Source organism: Labeo rohita, chromosome 2 (assembly GCF_022985175.1).
Source record: "Labeo rohita strain BAU-BD-2019 chromosome 2, IGBB_LRoh.1.0, whole genome shotgun sequence".
In the NCBI taxonomy this organism is placed as follows: domain Eukaryota; kingdom Metazoa; phylum Chordata; class Actinopteri; order Cypriniformes; family Cyprinidae; genus Labeo; species Labeo rohita.
Window position 1 is genome coordinate 9,032,842 of NC_066870.1, and position 18,533 is coordinate 9,051,374.

The 18,533-nt window shown below is 36.0% G+C and overlaps 1 protein-coding gene across 1 annotated transcript in view; it reads right to left on the reverse strand.

The window, feature by feature from the left end:
- Window positions 1-1,157: 1,157 nt before the first annotated feature.
- mpp7b (MAGUK p55 scaffold protein 7b) overlaps window positions 1,158-18,533 on the reverse strand; it is a 63,728-nt gene continuing 46,352 nt past the window's right edge. Inside the window, exons 16-19 of the mRNA XM_051128976.1 lie at window positions 13,960-14,053; window positions 10,475-10,583; window positions 9,702-9,845; window positions 1,158-1,914 (exon numbers count right to left, since the gene is read on the reverse strand). Coding sequence (XP_050984933.1) covers window positions 1,735-1,914; window positions 9,702-9,845; window positions 10,475-10,583; window positions 13,960-14,053 — 527 coding nt within the window. The 3' untranslated portion in view covers window positions 1,158-1,734. The remainder of the gene's footprint in view (window positions 1,915-9,701; window positions 9,846-10,474; window positions 10,584-13,959; window positions 14,054-18,533) is intronic.

Sequence of the window (18,533 nt, forward strand, 5' to 3'; positions counted from 1 at the left end):
TCTGAAGGGCAATTTAAAAATAATAAAAGATATTTAGGCAAAAAAAAAAAAAAAAGTACATTCTTCATTCTTCATTCTGTTCAAAAGTTTACACCCCTGGCTCTTAATGCATTGTTTTCCTGTAATAGTTGCATACGAGTCCCTCAGTTGTCCCCAGTGTCAAAAGATGGAACTCAATATCTTAGTCAATGTTGGAAAAAGTTGAAATACACAAAAATGCTGTGGGACCTGAAGGATTTTTCTGAAGAACAGTAGGCAGTTTAACTGCTCAGGACAAACAAGGAACTCATTAACAAATATCACACACACAAAAAAGACAGCTGTGAATCATTCAGGTAACAACACAGTATTAATAATCAAGTGTGTGTAAACTTTTGAACGGGGTCTTGTGGACTATATGTAAACATCTTTTGTATGAAATGTCTTATTCAGGTCAGTACTAAATAAAAAAATAATATGCATTTTGTATGATGTCCTTTTTTTTTTTTTTTTTTTGCCTTTTTTGCAAGGTGTAAGTAAACTTTTGACCTCAACTGTATATGTTCATGCAGAGTTATGAAAGAGAGTGACTCTGCATTCCATAAGTGACTTGCCTGATATTTAGGAGTCAGTTGATTGTCGAGTTTGCTTGATGTGTACCATATGAACGGAACCACAGTTGGTGGAAAGCAGTAGCGAAAAGCTAAAAGCAGCTAAAATACTGAATCCATTAAATTTTGAATAGTTTAGAATAAAGACACAATCATAATCTTTCACTACTTTGAAAAGATTCTGACATACTGTTTCTGAAGTCTGCTTCTCCATGGTATGTGTGGAGTTCTGTCCCTCGTGCTGACCAGGCAACTATCCAATGCAACCCCAGGAACTCTCCTGTTACTCTTCAATTCCACTTTAATATACTGAGTGCTGGTGAAAATAAACTCCACTTCCTCTTCTTGCTTCCGTAGTAACCATTAAGGTCACCTTGAGCAAACGTCTTCCTCTTAATGTCCATGTCAGCTCACCTTCCCAAATGCAATGTTTGGGAGGAATTGTCATGGGAATTGCTCTTTGGTAGTTTTAAGCCTTAAAAAAACAACTGAGGTGCTTTGGATTGATCCTTTTGAGAGGCTGACTCATGGATCACCTCGTATACCTGCAAATGTTAATGTTCTTCAAGAACGCTAAGGCATTTAAATCATCATAAAGCCCGGAGATCAATGTCAGGAACAAATCTAAACTTGGATTGGAACTGTTCAGTACATAGAGCTACCTGGATGTGTTTCAGCGGTCTAATCCAGAGTTCAATCTTGTAGTCACAATTTACGAAAAAAAGAGAAAGGAACTGTAGTACTCCACCTCACTTAAACCAAATTGAGAACACATCTTTTCAGTGGAAAATCCACGTCTGTAAGTGATTAATGTCAAAACATGAGCCACAACAGTGCACAAAGCAATATGTGTATAGAAATCTAGTAATACAGCATAATGTATATCATTATGTAGGAATTAGAGGGAGATAAAAATTCTTTACAATTACTTGTTTCTTAACATAAACAAAACTATTTCAACTTCAGTGCAGTGTCATGAGTTTGGCGGTTATGAATGGAGTTGATTCATGACCGGCCAGCACACACTGCTTATAAGCGTATAATTACAATAATATGGTGTGCCTTTTTTATATGCAGAAAATCTCCAAAACATAGTCAAAAGATATCATGGGTCTAAGTGGTTCAGTGAAGATGAATTGCTTTTTCAGACATGAGCCCATGTATTTGGGATCCAGTGAATCTCTGTTTCTATCTTTGTCAGCTCGTCTCTCAGCTCGGTGAATGCTGTGGCCAGGTCGTCATTGATGATCAATTTCTCAAACAAGTAGCCATATTTATTCTCCATGGCTTGGCTACTGGTAATCATATCCTGAAAATCCTCCTCCTGTAAAAAAATGAATAAAAGGGCAATGCATGAGAATAATATTACATTGTTCATTGTTTACCCACAGAAATGAATCATATGAAATGGGAACTGGATGAATGGGATTTAAAAAATATTGTACTTTCAACAGTAAAAGCCTGTAAAAATGTTATGCTAAAAGAGTTCCCTTACTCTACTGTGAAAAAGTAGAAAAAGTGGGAGAGTGTTTGGAAGTAAAAATGAACAAGGAATAATATTTAAAAAAAAAAAAAAAAAAAAAGAAAAAAAAAAGAGAAAATAATAATAATAATAAAGTATCACTATATTAGTATATTAACTTTATTTTAGTAAATGAAATACGTTTTTTTTTTTTTTTAGAAACGCCAAATTTGGGGGAAAAATCCATTAATTTGCAAAAACGTCACTTCAGGTGTTTTTTGAGTTGTGCGAAAAAGGCTTAATGCGAATATAGGGAAATTGAAATGTATTTGCCAAATAAATTTCTCTATGCACATCAAAAAAGTCATGTGACTTTGTGCAATGAGATGCCATATCCTAGTCTAATCCTCAGAAATCACACCCATGGAACGTTGGCTAAATGTCTGATGCATAAGGCACACTTAGCTGGAAACACTTTAGGAGTTTCGAAGTCGTCACCGGATTGGTTAGATTATACAGGATTTCCAGGCGACATGTGTGTCGTGTTTTTTAACATTCTGCCTGGAAACAAAAATGCCGTGGCGCCAAATCCCCTCACAAAAGAAGAAAGCCATGTTTACACCTGTGACAACAAGCACTTATCAGGATCAACTAAACAATTTTCAAAAGTATGTGAAAAATTTTAAATTTGCAGCATAGAATCTTTAAAATATTTCAGAGGGTTTTACACACCGGTCTGTTATTGTGGTGACATTTCCACACCCCTAAACATGACACCGCACAAAACGAAACGTGATTGCTTGCTGTACCTGTCAGTCATATGGCCTTGGCCATTCAAAGCGGCCAAAGTTCCCATACCTTCTGCCGTCAGTCTGAAGGTCCAACTACATGACATTAGCCATAACCTGACTAACCAGCGGACTGATCTTGTTGCACAGCATGTGAAATGTTGTTCTGATCATTCTTAAATGCCTGAGCAAAGTCTGTCATCAAAGTATTTCTGTATTATTGGATTCTGCATTATTGTGTTTCGTCTGCTCGCTCTGAGGCTTAAGTAACTTATTATATATGAAAATTGATTTGGAATTGAAAATGATGATTCGTAAATGTTTTAAAGGGATAGTTCACCCAAAAATTAAAATTAGCTCATTATTTACTAACCATCCAAGCGTCCTAGGTACATATTGTATGACTTCCTTCTTTCAGACAAATCTAATCAGAGTTATATTATAAATGATCCTAGCACATCCAAGCTTCAGAATGGCATGGGAGGGTGTTTCTCTTCATCAGTCCAAAACAAGTCCAATAAAGTGCATCCATCCATAATAAAAAGTGCCACACACTGAATAAAGTGTGGGTGAATAAAGGCCTCCTGTAGCAAATCGATGCATTTTTGTAAGAAAAATATCCATATTTACAATGTAAGAATTACTTTAAATTATCTTGCACCAACTGGTCGTACACAAAAGCAGCTCCGAGCAGATGATGTAAGACATCGGTGTTGCGCATGCGCCGCTCAGAAATGACAAGCGTAAATGTACTGTGGATATAGATAAACACAGCACCGGTCATGAATTAGAAGTTCAAAACAAGGATTTGTCAGCGATATATCAAGAGGAGACTTGTTTTCCTTTGCTAAAGTAAGGAAACTTTGCTCCTGTAAACGTTGGTTTGTGTGAGACTCACTGGCGCATGTGCAACACTGACGTGCTACGTCATCCCCACGGAGCTGCTTCCGTGTACGACTAGCTGGTGCAAGCTAGATTAAAGTGATTCTTACATTTTAAATATGGATATTTTTCTTACAAAAATACATCGATTCACTATAGGAGGCCTTTATTCACACCCCGGAGCCATGTGAGGCACTTTTTATTATGGATGGAGGCACTTTATTGGGCTTGTTTTGGACTGATGAATAGAAACACCCGCCCGTGCCATTCTAAAGCCTGGAAGTGCCAGGATATAATTTTTTTAATATAACTCAGATTGGATTTGTCTGAAAGAAGAAAGTCATATACACGTAGGATGCATGGAGGGTCAGTAAATAAATTTTCATTTTTGGGTGAGCTATCCCTTTAAGCGATATTTCAAATTTGCACATTAGTTAAATTCACAACTTTGAATGGAAACCCAGCTATTGTTGCTTTGTTCACCTCATGTTTCTAAATAATAAAAAATAATCATTGATTTTTTTAACCATAACTGACATTTGCAGACTGCATGCCAGAAGAAGTAGGTTCCACTGCATACAGACGGTTCATTTAGGTGGGATACCATGCTTTGGAGTGTTGTCCTTGTTTTGGACAGCCTAGTAGAATGAACTGCTTAAGTTTAAGCCTTAATTTACATTCTTTATATAGATATAGTCATCTTGAACCGTTTAGAAAAATAGCCATAAGAGTATGTACAGTTCAGTGTATTTAAGGGTTCATATTAAATTTATTCAGGTCAACAGTCAGTGTGAGAAATGTTCTTCCTTGCTATATTGCTCACCATTTTTTAACAATGAAAAGACATTTTTACCCAAAGCTGCAGATGGTCTGAAGAATACATCTTGCCTATAAATGTCTTTCCTTACTGCAAAAGGTATTTCACTTTTTGCGGTTTATGAATTATAAAAATGATGTGACATTATACGTTAGACTGAACTGGCTTGGATTGGAGTAAGAAAAGTAAAAAAGGCAGTAAAGATGAGTCAGTCCACTAAATCATCAAAACAAGAGATGTCCAAATGTGTCTTGTTAAGGTCAGTGCTCAGTGCAGTCATTATAGGACGTGTTCTCGGTTAATATGGAAAGATGAGCAACACATTTGCACCCAAGAGCTTGGTAGTTTGTAAAACAACATCCAGGTGTGAGCGAGATGACCTAAGTCTTTTATAAGACCCCGGGGCAGACTTAGGTGCTCATGCTCACAGCATGACACAGATGGGTCTCAGTGGGGTTACCAGAAAACCTTCTACCCCAAGCCTGAACAACCTCCAAACTGTTGGGAGTGTAAGAAGATGAACCTGCGTGTGCTCATGGGGCACACCTGCAGCCCACCCTGGAGCGATTTTTAAAAGGGACCCTTTGTGCATTAAAGGTGCACCAAATGCCAAAGAAGCTGAAGTAGGGTCAAGATGATAGGTCAGGCCTTTTCCACCTATGCTGTGTACTAAACTGGTATAACATCAGGAAAGTCATGAATATGAATGTGGGATTCTCTCATATAATTTTTGGTCCCACATTACATAAAGTGTCTTTAACCACTATGTACTTACAAAATAAGCTTTTGATACGCTATAATTATTGAGTACTTTTTGTGTTCTTCAAAATAAAAAAAATATCCACAGTTTCTGCTATTGAGATAAGGTTAGGGTTAGGGGTAGATTTAGGCTTAGGGGTTGGAGCAGTGATTACATTACACATTCTTGCAAATTACATGTAGGTACTTAAGATGTAACTACAATCTAACAACACAATAAGTACATTGTATCAAATGTGTATTTTTATCCTGTAAAGTTTTACTTAGGAAAATCTAATTTGAAATGGAACAGTTTACTGAACCTTTAGACAATAAATAAATAAAATAAGTTTGCAATGTTTTATTGACTATCATATTTGTCAAATGCTTTTAGGCTCATATAGTATGATATAGGACAATGTGGAGTTCATACTCCAAGAAAAAACCTCAGTTTTTTTCAAAGGCCAAAGTAGAACAGAAAAAAATCATATTTATCATATTTAAAATGCAAATTGTAACATAATTTTTCTAAAAATAAATAAATAATATACACTGACCAAAATGATAAACACAACACTTTTGTTTTTGCCCCCATTTTTCATGAGCTGAACTCAAAGATCTAAGACTTTTTCTATGTACACAAAAGACCTATTTCTCTCAAATATTGTTCACAAATCTGTCTAAATCTGTGTTAGTGAGTACTTCTCCTTTGCCGAGATAATCCATCCACCTCACAGGTGTGGCATATCAAGATGCTGAGTAGACAGCATGATTATTGCACAGGTGTGCCTTAGGCTGACCACAATTAAAGGCCACTCTAAAATGTGCAGTTTTATCAGACAGCACAATGCCACAGATGTCGTAAGTTTTGAGGGAGTGTACAATTGGCATGCTGATTGCAGGAATGTCCACCAGAGCTGTTGCCCGTGACTCCAAATGCTTTTTAGAGAATTTGGCATCCAACCGGCATCACAACCGCAGACCACGTGTAACCACACCAGCCCAGGACCTCCACATCCAGCATCTTCACCTCCAAGATCATCTGAGACCAGCCACCCGGACAGCTGCTGCAACAATCGGTTCGCATAACCAAATAATTTCTGCACAAACTGTCAGAAACCATTTCAAGGAAGCTCATCTGCATGCTCGCCCATTGTTGTGCATCCATCACCTCATGTTGCAGCATGATAATGCATGGCCCCATGTTGCAAGGATCTGTACACAATTCCTGGAAGCTGAAAACATCCCAGTTCTTGCATGGCCAACATACTCACCGGACATGTCACCCATTGAGTATGTTTGAGATGCTTTGGATCGGTGTATACAACAGCGTGTTCCAGTTCCTGCCAATATTCAGCAACTTCGCACAGCCACTGAAGAGGAGTGGACCAACATTCCACAGGCCACAATCAAAAACCTGATCAACTCTATGCGAAGGAGATGTGTTGCACTGCGTGAGGCAAATGGTCGTCACACCAGATACTGACTGGTTTTCAGACCTTCCCGGCCCCCCTAATACAGTAAAACTGCACATTTTAGAGTGACCTTTTATTGTGTCCAGCCTAAGGCACACCTGTGCAATAATCACAATTGTAGTTCAGCTCATGAAAAATGGGGGCAAAAACATGTTGCGTTCATAATTTTGGTCAGTGTAATACTGCGTAGGTAATCAGTTAACCCTAAGTATCTTAATTCCTGTAAATGTTCATCTTGAAAAATTACTAACAACATAAAAAAAAAATTCTTATGTTTAAAAAAAAATCACAGCAAAAAGACAACTTGAAGGGTAACGTTTTTAGAATTATTCTAAAATGCCTTTTACTTCCTAAAAAAGTATAAAATATCAGATGACAGAAGGTATGTAGTAGATTGTGTAAAACAGTTTGATTATGTTAATACTTTGGAGGCCTTCAAAATTAGAGTGTCAAAGACTGACAGAGAAGAGAAGAAATTGTTGAATAAAGTCATTATTTTTGTTTTCTTTGCGCACAAAAAGTATTCTCAGAGTTTCATAAAATTACGGTTGAACCACTGATGTCACATGGACTATTTTAATAATGTCCTTACTACGTTTCTGGGCCTTAGACATGGTAGTTGCATTGCTGTCTATGCAGGGTTAGAAAGTGCTCAGATTTTATAAAAAATATCTTAATTTGTGTTCTGAAGATGAATGAACATCTATTGGGTTTGAAACAACATGAAGGTGAGTAATTAATGATAGAATTTTCATTTTTGGGTGCTGGGCATGTTACTTTAAAGAGTAATTAGTTATAGTTACTAGTTACTTCTGACAAATAGTAACTTAGTAACTGAGTTACATCATCATAAAAGTAACTAATTACCAGCGAAAGCAACTATTGTGTTACTTTAAAAAAAAAAAAAGTTCATATATATTAAATAACTTGGATGCCCCCCGATATTAAATAAGTTAAATGAATCAAATATTGTACACTAATCTACACTATTTTAATGATGCTGTGGGACAATGTGAGAGACATCTTCCAGGGGCTAAATATCATATTGGGGTCGCTTCAACCTGCGGACATACAAAACATCCCACAGATAAGAATAAGGCATAATTTGAAACTGCAACGGGTCTACTTTTATGTGTATAGTCATAATAACAACAAAGCAATATACTTTTGTAAAATAAAGAAAATAAACAGTGTGCGATCTCTGCCGTCTCAGTCTCCGTCACCTCTCTTCACAGACACATAAATAAAAAAAACAGAATCTCAGCGAATATCTGCCTCACATGAGAAATATATGTATAGAAAGCTTGAAATGTCTACTTTTAAATGAAGTAAGTCACGTCGAAAAACAAATATTCTCTGATAAAGTAATCTGTATGATACCAACGTAAGTTCCAGTTTTTCCCGTCTAAACACATTATCTCTAATGTAATCACGCTCAACTTTTCAAATGTTAAACATCCACGTGAGACATGCGTACATGTAGGTAAACGCCCACTTCGCCTCTGTAAACAAACGTGAACATTTATCAGGTTCATCTCAGCTACTTTTCATTTCTGGAAGAAGATGCACTGAAAGGAATAAGCCAGAATGTACCTCAGAAAAAGAACTCAATGCAACACAATGCAATGCGCAGCTTTGCAGGTTCTATGGCTGAGAGAGAGCCTACTTGGATGAAAACCGCTTCAGTAACGGTAACGACGTTGTAACGGGGAAAACAGTAATTCTTTTGATTACTCATTACTGAAAAAAGGAATGCCGTTAGTAATGCCTTTTATTTATAATGCCGTAATTCCTATCCCATCATTTATTAAGCATCAAAGCATATAATGTAAGTCACATTTTTATTTAAAGTAATTTTGGTTTTGATTAATTTATGTGATTATCTGATTAATTTTGTCTGCAACAAAATGGCTTAGTGTAAAAAGGTGCTTAGTATTCAGCTGGTCATGTGTCAACCTTCTGTATAAAGAATAAAATAGCTTTTCGTAGAACTTCTGATGTTTTCATCTTATGTGCATGCAAACATTTGAAAAAAAACAAAACATTAAAAGTATATTCAAGTATCAGCATATTTATTTCTTAAAGGGGTCATTGGATGCCCATTTTCCACAAGTTAAAATGATTCTTTAGGGTCTTAATATAAAGTCTGTAATATATGTTGGTTAAAAATTCTCAATGTGTGTAAAACAACACCCTTTTTACCTTGTTAAAATGAGCTCTGCAAAAAATCATCTCATTGTAAGGGGTTGTTCCTTTAAATGCAAATGAGCTCTGCTCGTCCCATCCCTCTCTTCTCTCTGTGGAGTGACGAGCCTGTTTAGCCACTAAACTTCCTAACTACCACGTTATAAGGAAAGGGGATCGCAAAGATTCATAAAAAAACCCTTATACGCACTTCTGCTGTAAGTGAAGCTGGATCACGAATGATTTGCGCGAACATAGACGGATATATGCAGATAGGGTGGTGCATTCCCTTTACAAACAAATGTAATCCACTGCATCTTCAGCGGCTCAGATGTCGGGAGTAAATGACGCCCACTATGTTCATTATTACATCCAGCAACACAACACCTCAATCGCTCAATCTAACTGACATCCCTGCTCCAGCATCGAAACTATAGAGGTTATTAGACTGTGACAGCTGGTCTGAGGTAAGACGCTCATGTCAATCAACTATCGCCACACCGACAGACATCTGAGAATGGCTTGATTTGAAAAAGGGGATATTATTTTTACAGATTAATTAAAAACCACTGCATGGATTTTTATCATTATAGGGTAGATTTGTACATACACTGCCAACACACATTAATGTTCAAACAACATGAAAAAGTGAACTTTGCATTCGATGACCCCTTTCATATCAACATCAAACAATCAGACAGTATAACAACCATAATGCACAAACAAATAGAGTCAGCAGGAAATTACAATGGTTATGTCTCTTACTGTAAATATTTTTGAAGGTGTTTGCTCATTCTGACTTGACAGAACTTTTGCTTTTCTTCGGCTCAGTCTCAAGCGCTCTATTGATGGGGGCTTCACAAATACAACATAGGGTTTAAACTCAGAGGTGTATAAGGCTGCTATGACCTGTTAGAGAATAGAGAAAAAATTGTAAACAATGACATAGAGTGAGCAAAATGGCAACATATGGTAACCATATTTTTTCTGAAATAATTTGTGCATGTGTCCATGCTGTATTGTAACTGTTTCATTTCAAACCATTTTCTATGACATGAACACTAGACCATTTCCAAAATTCTGCACAAGGCCTGCAGCATCAGCCATGCATAAATGTGTCCGTAGTATGTTCGTTAATACAGTGAGAATGTTCTTATAAATGTTACAAGCTGATGAAAAATAATCAGACTGCAGGAAATGTACCAACTGGAGTGGAGCTGACAGAATCTCCCCATCCAGAATGACATAATTCCTGCCCTTGAGTCTGTATTCCAAAGTCAACAAATATGACATGTAATATAGGTCTCACTGGCTCTCGCTCACTCTGTTTATCCCTGTTTCTCTCTTTCCTTCACCGTTCATGCTTCTGGAGCGAGGCACACATTGTGGTATTTGTATCGTATAGAGCATGTGTGGTTCTTTAATAATATGAAATAAAATCCATTAAACAATATGAAAGTGGGAGTTGTTGTTGATACCTGATCCAGTGCTTCTTGGCACTTACACACCAAGCAGCACATGAATGATCTTTTACTCACGTGTGGCTTCACATCCAGTAGGCACACCTTGCTCTCCGCTACAGCCCTGCGCACTGAATCCAGACTCATACCGTAGTAGTTCCCTTTGTATTCACCATAATCCAAAAATCTAGGGGAATATAGAGCTTTTTATAATTTAAACCCATAATAACTTAAAAATTACAAGTCTGTTTTTAAACAACAAGTTTCTGTTTAAAAACAAGATGGCCATAAATCATTTTTATTATCAAATTTCTATTCCAGTTTGCTGTTATACATCATTGGCATCATTGTCACGTTAACATAAACACTTGGCTACCACTGAATATGTTTGTAGTTAAAGAGCGGCTCAGTGGATCGTCCCAAACTGCCATATGGCTGACACACTGTGGTTACATTTTAAGGAAAACAATGCTATATAAAGTGCTTTAGCTCTTCGCACAGGAACATCACAATCATTTAGAGTAAACTGTAACATTTCAGCTGATCATTTTTTTTGACCCAGTATGTTTTATGTATGTTACACAAAAGAGAGCCAGCTGTTTGATCAGACATTTTAAGAATGGTCTCTAAAGAACGATCTAGCATGAAAATGCAATGCATTCCATAAGTGTCACATTCACATAGAAAATACGATAGTAAATCAATTTTAGTTATTTATTGAAAGTCAAATGCACTCTGTAACCTACAGCGACTTAAAAATGGAGAGAAGAATAATTTACTAATAATGTGTTATGCCCATTGATAGCATCATTTTTTGACATTCTGCTAATAAGTTAAATGATTAGTTCACTCCCAGAACAAAAATTTACAGAAAATTTACTCACCCTCTTGTTATCCAAGATGTTCATGTCTTTCTTGCTTTAGTTGTAAAGAAAGTATGTTTTTTGAGGAAAACATTTCAGGAATTTTCTCCATATAGTGGACGTCTATGGTGCCTGTGAGTTTCAAAATTCAGTTTCACTGCAGCTTCAAAGGGCTCTAGACGATCCCAACCAAGGAAGAAGTGTCTTATCTAGCGAAACGATCGGTTAGTTTATAAAGAAAATTACAATTTATATTCTTTTTAACCTCAAATGGTCAGCTTGTTTAGCTCTGCGATGTGCATGTGTACTCTGTGCACTCCGGTTCAATACAGTTAGGGTATGTCGAAAAACTCCCATCTCATTTTCTTCTCCTGCAGAAGAACTGACCCAGTGTTTACAAAGTGAATGTGCAAAGAAGGTCAAACTGCCTTTATAAATAAAGGTAAAACAGGGATGTAGGACAATTTCGAAGTTGGAAGAGAAAATGAGATTGAGATGAGTTTTTCAATCAGAGGTTGCACTAGACTTTAACATTGTCCGTCATTTTGGGTAGAATTTTTTCGTAAAAATTCTGTCATAATTTATTATTATCCTTCATTTCAAATTTCATATTTTAATTATAACAACACATTTAATGGATTTTATTGTACATTACATTTATTTTTGTTCACATTTTCTTTTTTAATTATGAACCTACAGGATGACAGCGCAGTGTTTAAAAACAATATACGCTAGGGCTGGGTAAACAATCGATTTCTTGATTTGAATAGATCTCATTTTAATGAACCAATATCGATTTTTAAATCCCAATCAATCTTTTGGTCTTTGCTGTTTTCAGTTTATGAATAAACTGTACATGGTGCGCCTCCCATTCAATAAATCGCCAATAGGCTGAGCTCTATGCTTTGTTACTTTTGATATGAAACAAAAGAGTCCTAGATTCTGTCCATTTCATTAGGAAATTCAAGCAATAAATACCATTTTGGCACTCTTTAATGTGGCATGATAGATCGCTATAGCTAAAGTGGGTAGGCTACTCGCCTGTGCGTAATCAAAAACATTGCAAAAGGTTCAGACAGTTTTGTTTTTGTTCTGGATCCCGTGCTCTGCTGCTACACTGAAGCGCACTCACCATTAACTGGACAGGGGTAGGAATTACAGTTAGAATTTATAATAGGTCACCCTCAGTGTAATCTGTCAAAGTGACTGACGGTTTTCAGATTTTTCTGTCACTGATAAAAAAAATGACGGACAATTTTCAGTTACTATGACCTCTGTTTTTGACATACCCTAACCGTCTTGATCCAGAGTGCACAGAGTACGAATGCGTATCGCAGAGCTAGACAAGACAAGTATTTGTGGTTATAAAGTGTATACATTTTTTTTTTAGAATATAAAAATGTTTCGCTAGATAACACCTTTCTTCCTCGGCTGGGATTGTTTAGAGTCCTTTGAAGCTGCATTTAGGAAGTTCAAACTCGGGCACCATAGACGTTCACTATATGGAGAACATTCCTGAAATGTTTTCCTCAAAAACATAATTTCTTTACGACTGAAGAAAGGAAGACATGAACATCTTGGATAACAAGGGGGTGAGTAAATTTGTAGATTTTTGTTCTGGAAGTAAACTAATGCTTTAACTCCTGAATCTTGTGGCAATACAAATTGCAAATACAAAAGTAGATGAAATAGCAGACTACTATAATCTAGCATACTTTAATTTTCATTCACCACCTGCTTTCATGAGCAGTAATAGTGTAATGATAATTGCAGCAAGCACATACAGTACGTTTTTTGAATAATCTATAATGAAACTAATTTATATAAAAGAAGGCATGTTTATGCTCAATATATAATGAATTGATTTAAATATGCATTTAATATTTAGTTAAGCTAGGCACTGGCTTATAGGGTTTTGTGCTTTGCAGAAGTGACACAACTGTTTGGTAATTTCAACCCAGAATCATTTTCTAATTTTCAAATCATTTGCCTTGATGGTCTTTACTGAAGCAGAGATAGGTTCTAACTCCTGAGCACTGGTAGTAACTACTTTAGTCTTTGGCTTTAAGGCATTTCTATGGTAATCAAAGATGATGGTAATTCGGTGGAGTGATGCAAAAAGCAGTCCGCTTTTCCTCTTTCTAGTGCGCCTCTCTGGAAAGTTGGGCTGTCTGCTCTCCGTCATTCCTGTCTCACTTGCTTTGACTTCTTTCCCTATGTCCAACTAACAAGACAAAAAGTCATTTCAAACCACAGAGGGCTCTTAAAATATCCCCCTAGTTTAATATAATGTGACACTGTTCACGGACACATGCTTTTGAGATTTCCTCTCACTTTTGAGTGAAAATTGGAGAGAGTATTTCCTGTCAATGGATGTGATCTGCGTTTTCAGCATTAACAAGGATTAAATGTGCGATTTAAATTCCATGAGCATCTTTAAAGGAAGAAATAAAGCAGTCAGCTTCTTATAAATCCACTATTTAAAGTTATGATTTTAGATAAAAACAAGGTTATCATTAAGTGGTAGATTAATAGAAGTGTTGTTTATTAACCTGTATTAACCTTTTATTCATGACAACAAACTTCCATAATTGCTCACTAAACAAAAGAGGTTTAGCAATGCAAAACAACACAACTCAAAACTAGCCTCTAGATAAACTACAACATGGGCAGGGTACCATTCAGGTGTGTTTAGCTTACTTGTGGTTTAGGATATCTTTTACAAAAGAGTGTTTGGAGACAAAGTGGTACTCCACCCCTTCTCTCTCATGCTTTTTCTGCTCCCGAGTGGTATCTGTCGAAAAAAAAAAATCAACTTAAACCAACCAGCTGATAAACAGGAACTTAACTATCCTTTTCTACACATATAGATACAAAAAATATAGATTTTTTTTACAGACCCTGATATCTAAAAAATAACAGTAGGGTACAACATTTATGGAGCAATAGATTTTGTGTGAAACTAAATCATAGTCATTCATTTTGTTTTAAAATCTTATAAATGTATGAGGTGGCGAGGGGGGGCCTTTTATCCCACACATGGGGTAAAAGGCTCACCAGCATGGGATAAAAGGCACACAGTATTGATATAAATACTTCAGTTAAAATAATGTTTTTTTTCAATAATGTCTAAGTTAATACTTGTTCAAAACAATCACTTTAGCAGATTTTGTACTATTTTCTGCTTATTTTAATAAATAAAATAATAAATTTTTGTTCAAGAAATATACTATCATTAAAATGTGTAAATGTAAAAATGTAAAATATATATTTTAAAATACAGAAACAAAATCATTTTAAAATGTAAAGATTCTGAAAGCACTGAAGGAGATCCCCTAATAATTGAATACAGATTTACAGTAACAACAAATTATATTTTATTATACTAAATGATTAATATCTTGTTTTTAAATATGATGGTTCCATTCTAAACATGGTGGTTATTTCAAAGATGGTCACCCAACATAGTATATGATATTTAACATCTGAATCTAACGATGTCATGTCAACAAATGAAAAAGTCTGCCTTCTCTTAATTATCATGTTAATCATTGTGCCTTTTAGCCCCAACAGCAGGGACACTTTTTACCCCAAATACCATACTTTAATTATCTTAAACAAAACTGAAAATCATTAACAAGACCTTTGTCTCATGGTATATTAAAACATTTTTGCAATTCTCATTTGCTACTTAAATCTACAACATTTTTAAAAACACCAAATATTAGATCAAGCAAGCACAGCATTGACTTTGCGCCATTGCCCGCGATTGCAGTCAAAGATCAAGCAAATTTGCATGTGTATCTTGAAAAGCGGATGTTTTGGAAAGCGCTACGCCACGTTTTTCTGCTATGTAGTGGTTTAGAGGAAAATAATATCTATGGATTATGTATATATAAACATTAATTCAATAAAATTAATAATAAAAGCCTGCAATAATTGGATATTAGTATTGTTATATGCATTTGCAGTACATTCAAAAGTATCTATTGTTTGTTTCATTCATTCATTTAACTTTAAAAGCCATAATGCCAACACAACATTTATGGGGAGCATGAATTTTAGCCTCTTTTCTCCTCATTGGGTTTGACCTCATATAGCTTGTGTTAATGCATTTATGCTTTTAATGTATTGTAGCCTCTCACACACTCTATCTTTGTGTTGGAGATTTGTTTTTTTACTAAATACTATTAAAGGGGTCATCGGATGCTAAGTTCACTTTTACTTGTTTAAACATTAATGTGTATGTACAAATCTACCCTATAATGATAAAAATCCATGCAGTGGTTTTTAATTAATCTGTAAAAATAATATCCCCCATTTCAAATCAAGCCATTCTCAGATGCCTGTTGTTGTGGCATCACACCCACAGAGGCCGCTCCGAACGATAGTTGATTGACATGAGCGTCTTACCTAAGAGCAGTTGTAACAGTCCAACCTCCATGTTTTGATGCCCGAGCAGGGATGTAAGTTAGACAAGAATTGAGCAATCGAGATATTGTGTTGCTGGATGTAATAATGAACGTAGTGGTCATCATTTACTCCCGACATCTGAGCCGCTGAAGATGCAATGGATTACGTTTGTTTGTGAAGTGAATGCGCCTCCCGATCTACATATATCCGTTTATGTTCACGCGAATCATTCGTGATCCAGCTTCACTTACAGCAGAAGTGAGTATAAGAGGTTTTTATGAATCTTTGTGAACGCCTTTCCTAATAATGTGCTAGTTAGGAAGTTTAGCGGCTAAACGCGGCTAAATGCGGCTAAAGTAAACATGCTCGTCACTCCACAGCAGTGGTGGACGAAGTACGCAAGTTGAGTACTTGAGTAAAAGTACAGATACATATAATAAAATATTACTCCAGTAAAAGTAAAAGTGCTCCTCCTTTAATTTTACTCGAGTGAAAGTACAAAAGTACCCGATTTTTTATGTACTCAAGTAAAAAAGTACTGAAAGATTTGTTTTGCAATTTTATATAGACTACTTAATTGAATTTTATATTATCACATATTTTTTTATAATCCTACTGCTCAAAATACCTGGGATTTTTCCAAAAAATACATTTTTGTTGTTGATATGGACTATGTTGATGAGAGTGATGTAGTAATATTCAATATGAACCTTACACTGCGATGTACCTGAGAGAAAACAGATTTGACCATAAAATTTTCACCAGTAAGAAAAAAGTGTTTTAAAGCTTGTTTTGCATAACGTCACAGTTATATATGACATGAGAATAAGGCCTGAAGTTAGCAAGAACATTTTAAGGAAAATATAATTATATTTTCATAATGATTTTTTCCTTTCAAATATTGTATGTGTAAAAACGCCCCTGGCCAAATGCACCCAGAGGGCATCACTTTCCACTTTGATAATTACTGTAGTTACCATGTTCTGAACATCACATCCTTTCTAGTATCTAGGTGGTTGAATAAAAACGTGGACTTTATATCTAAAAATTACCTCAACTTAGCACCAGCAAGCAGCTAGACAGTTTGCATCAGCTAACAACATTTACTTATTTTCAGTATGGTTTAATAAACATTCATATCTGTCTACTCTAGCTGATCCAAACAATATAAAATTTTATGCTGTTGCTAAACAATATAAAAACAGACGTCACGTAGGGCTACAAGCGTAGCATTTTAATAAAACTGCTAACGTTACATTAGCGAGGAATATGAACGTGCATGAGTTATATTTTATTTAAGCTGTTATTTAAATTTTTCATTTTTAATGTGTCTGAATTCAAGCATTTCAGTGCGCTTAAACAGATCACCTTTTACAGCAAGATGTAATTCACAAACAACGGACAGCTTTGAACTAAATATGATTTTCAGTTATAATAATTAATCCTAAAATTAGACATTAGTAACTTACTTTTCGCAGCATCAGTCGCGCGCGCACAAGATCTCCCGTTTCTTACTTGTGAATTCAGTTGACTGGAGACTCGCTCTAAACGGATCATTTGAATCAGTGAGTTGTCGACTCGAGAACAGCTGCAATCGGATCATTCCAATTCGTCAATGAATCGTTTGGCGCGATTGGCGAATAAATTTAACAGGTTCGTTGAAAAGAATCAGTTTGTTCATGAATCAGACACCGCTTGTGCGTCTCAGAGCACGTGATACATTATAAGGAGTAATGATGTGTTTATGAAATGTAGTGAAGTAAAAAGTACGATCTTACGCTTTGGAATGTAGTGAAGTAAAAGTGAAAGTTACTCAAAATAAAACTACTCCAGTAAAGTAGACATACTTGAAAAATGTACTTAAGTACAGTAAGGAACTACAACTACTTCGTTACTGCCCACCACTGCTCCACAGAGAGAAGAGAGGTGTGGGGCGAGCAGAGCTCATTTGCATTTAAAGCAGCCTCAACCAGAATGGGATGATTTTTGCAGAGCTGATTTTGGCAAGGTAAAAAGGGTGTTATTTTACACAACCACTGAGTATTTTTAACAAAAGTATATTATAGACTTTTCATTAAGACCCTAAAGAATCATATCAACTTGTGGAAAATGGGCATCCGACGATCCTTTTAAAAACAATTATTTGAAGTTCACTACACATACACATTTAATACAATTAAGCACACTTCTTTTTCACAAGTGGAAGCAGAGCTGTCTCTGGTAACATGTGTCCAAAACTGAACAGGGGTTAGGTAGTAAGACCCTTATTTAACTAGACTGAGTCACACAGAAAGTATGCTCAGAGGTGAGCTTAACAAGGCCTGAGGAGCTCGCCACACACCCTAACTCTAATTGTCCACACGTTCTCTGCATATTCCAAAATAAACTATAAACTTTTACTGCCAGTGGGGGGGCAAGATGTCGGGCCAATGTGATTTGTGTATGCGTGTGTGAGTGAGTGTCCACTTCACCTAACCATGCGAATCGCACAAAAACCTTCTGTTTATAGAACATGCATACTAAGTGATATGGCTAACATGGCAAAAAACTGATCTAAACCTATCAACATAACACTGTTCCCAGTCATTAAACAGCAAATACAAGCCCATTTCAGTGTGTCGGGCTTTGAAGTACAAGCTTTGTATGGACATTTAAAGCCAGCAGGAGTCTGTTACAAACATTTTATTCAACTAAACTGGAACCAGTGTGATCACAGTTTATTATAGTTGAGGTTGCCATTAGTCGTGGTGGGCATGTACAGCTACATGTTGATGCAAAATCATAGCCACAATCTTACTGATCGATTTTAGCACTTATTACTCAAATGTCATAAATCAAATAAATGTATATGTCAGACAGAG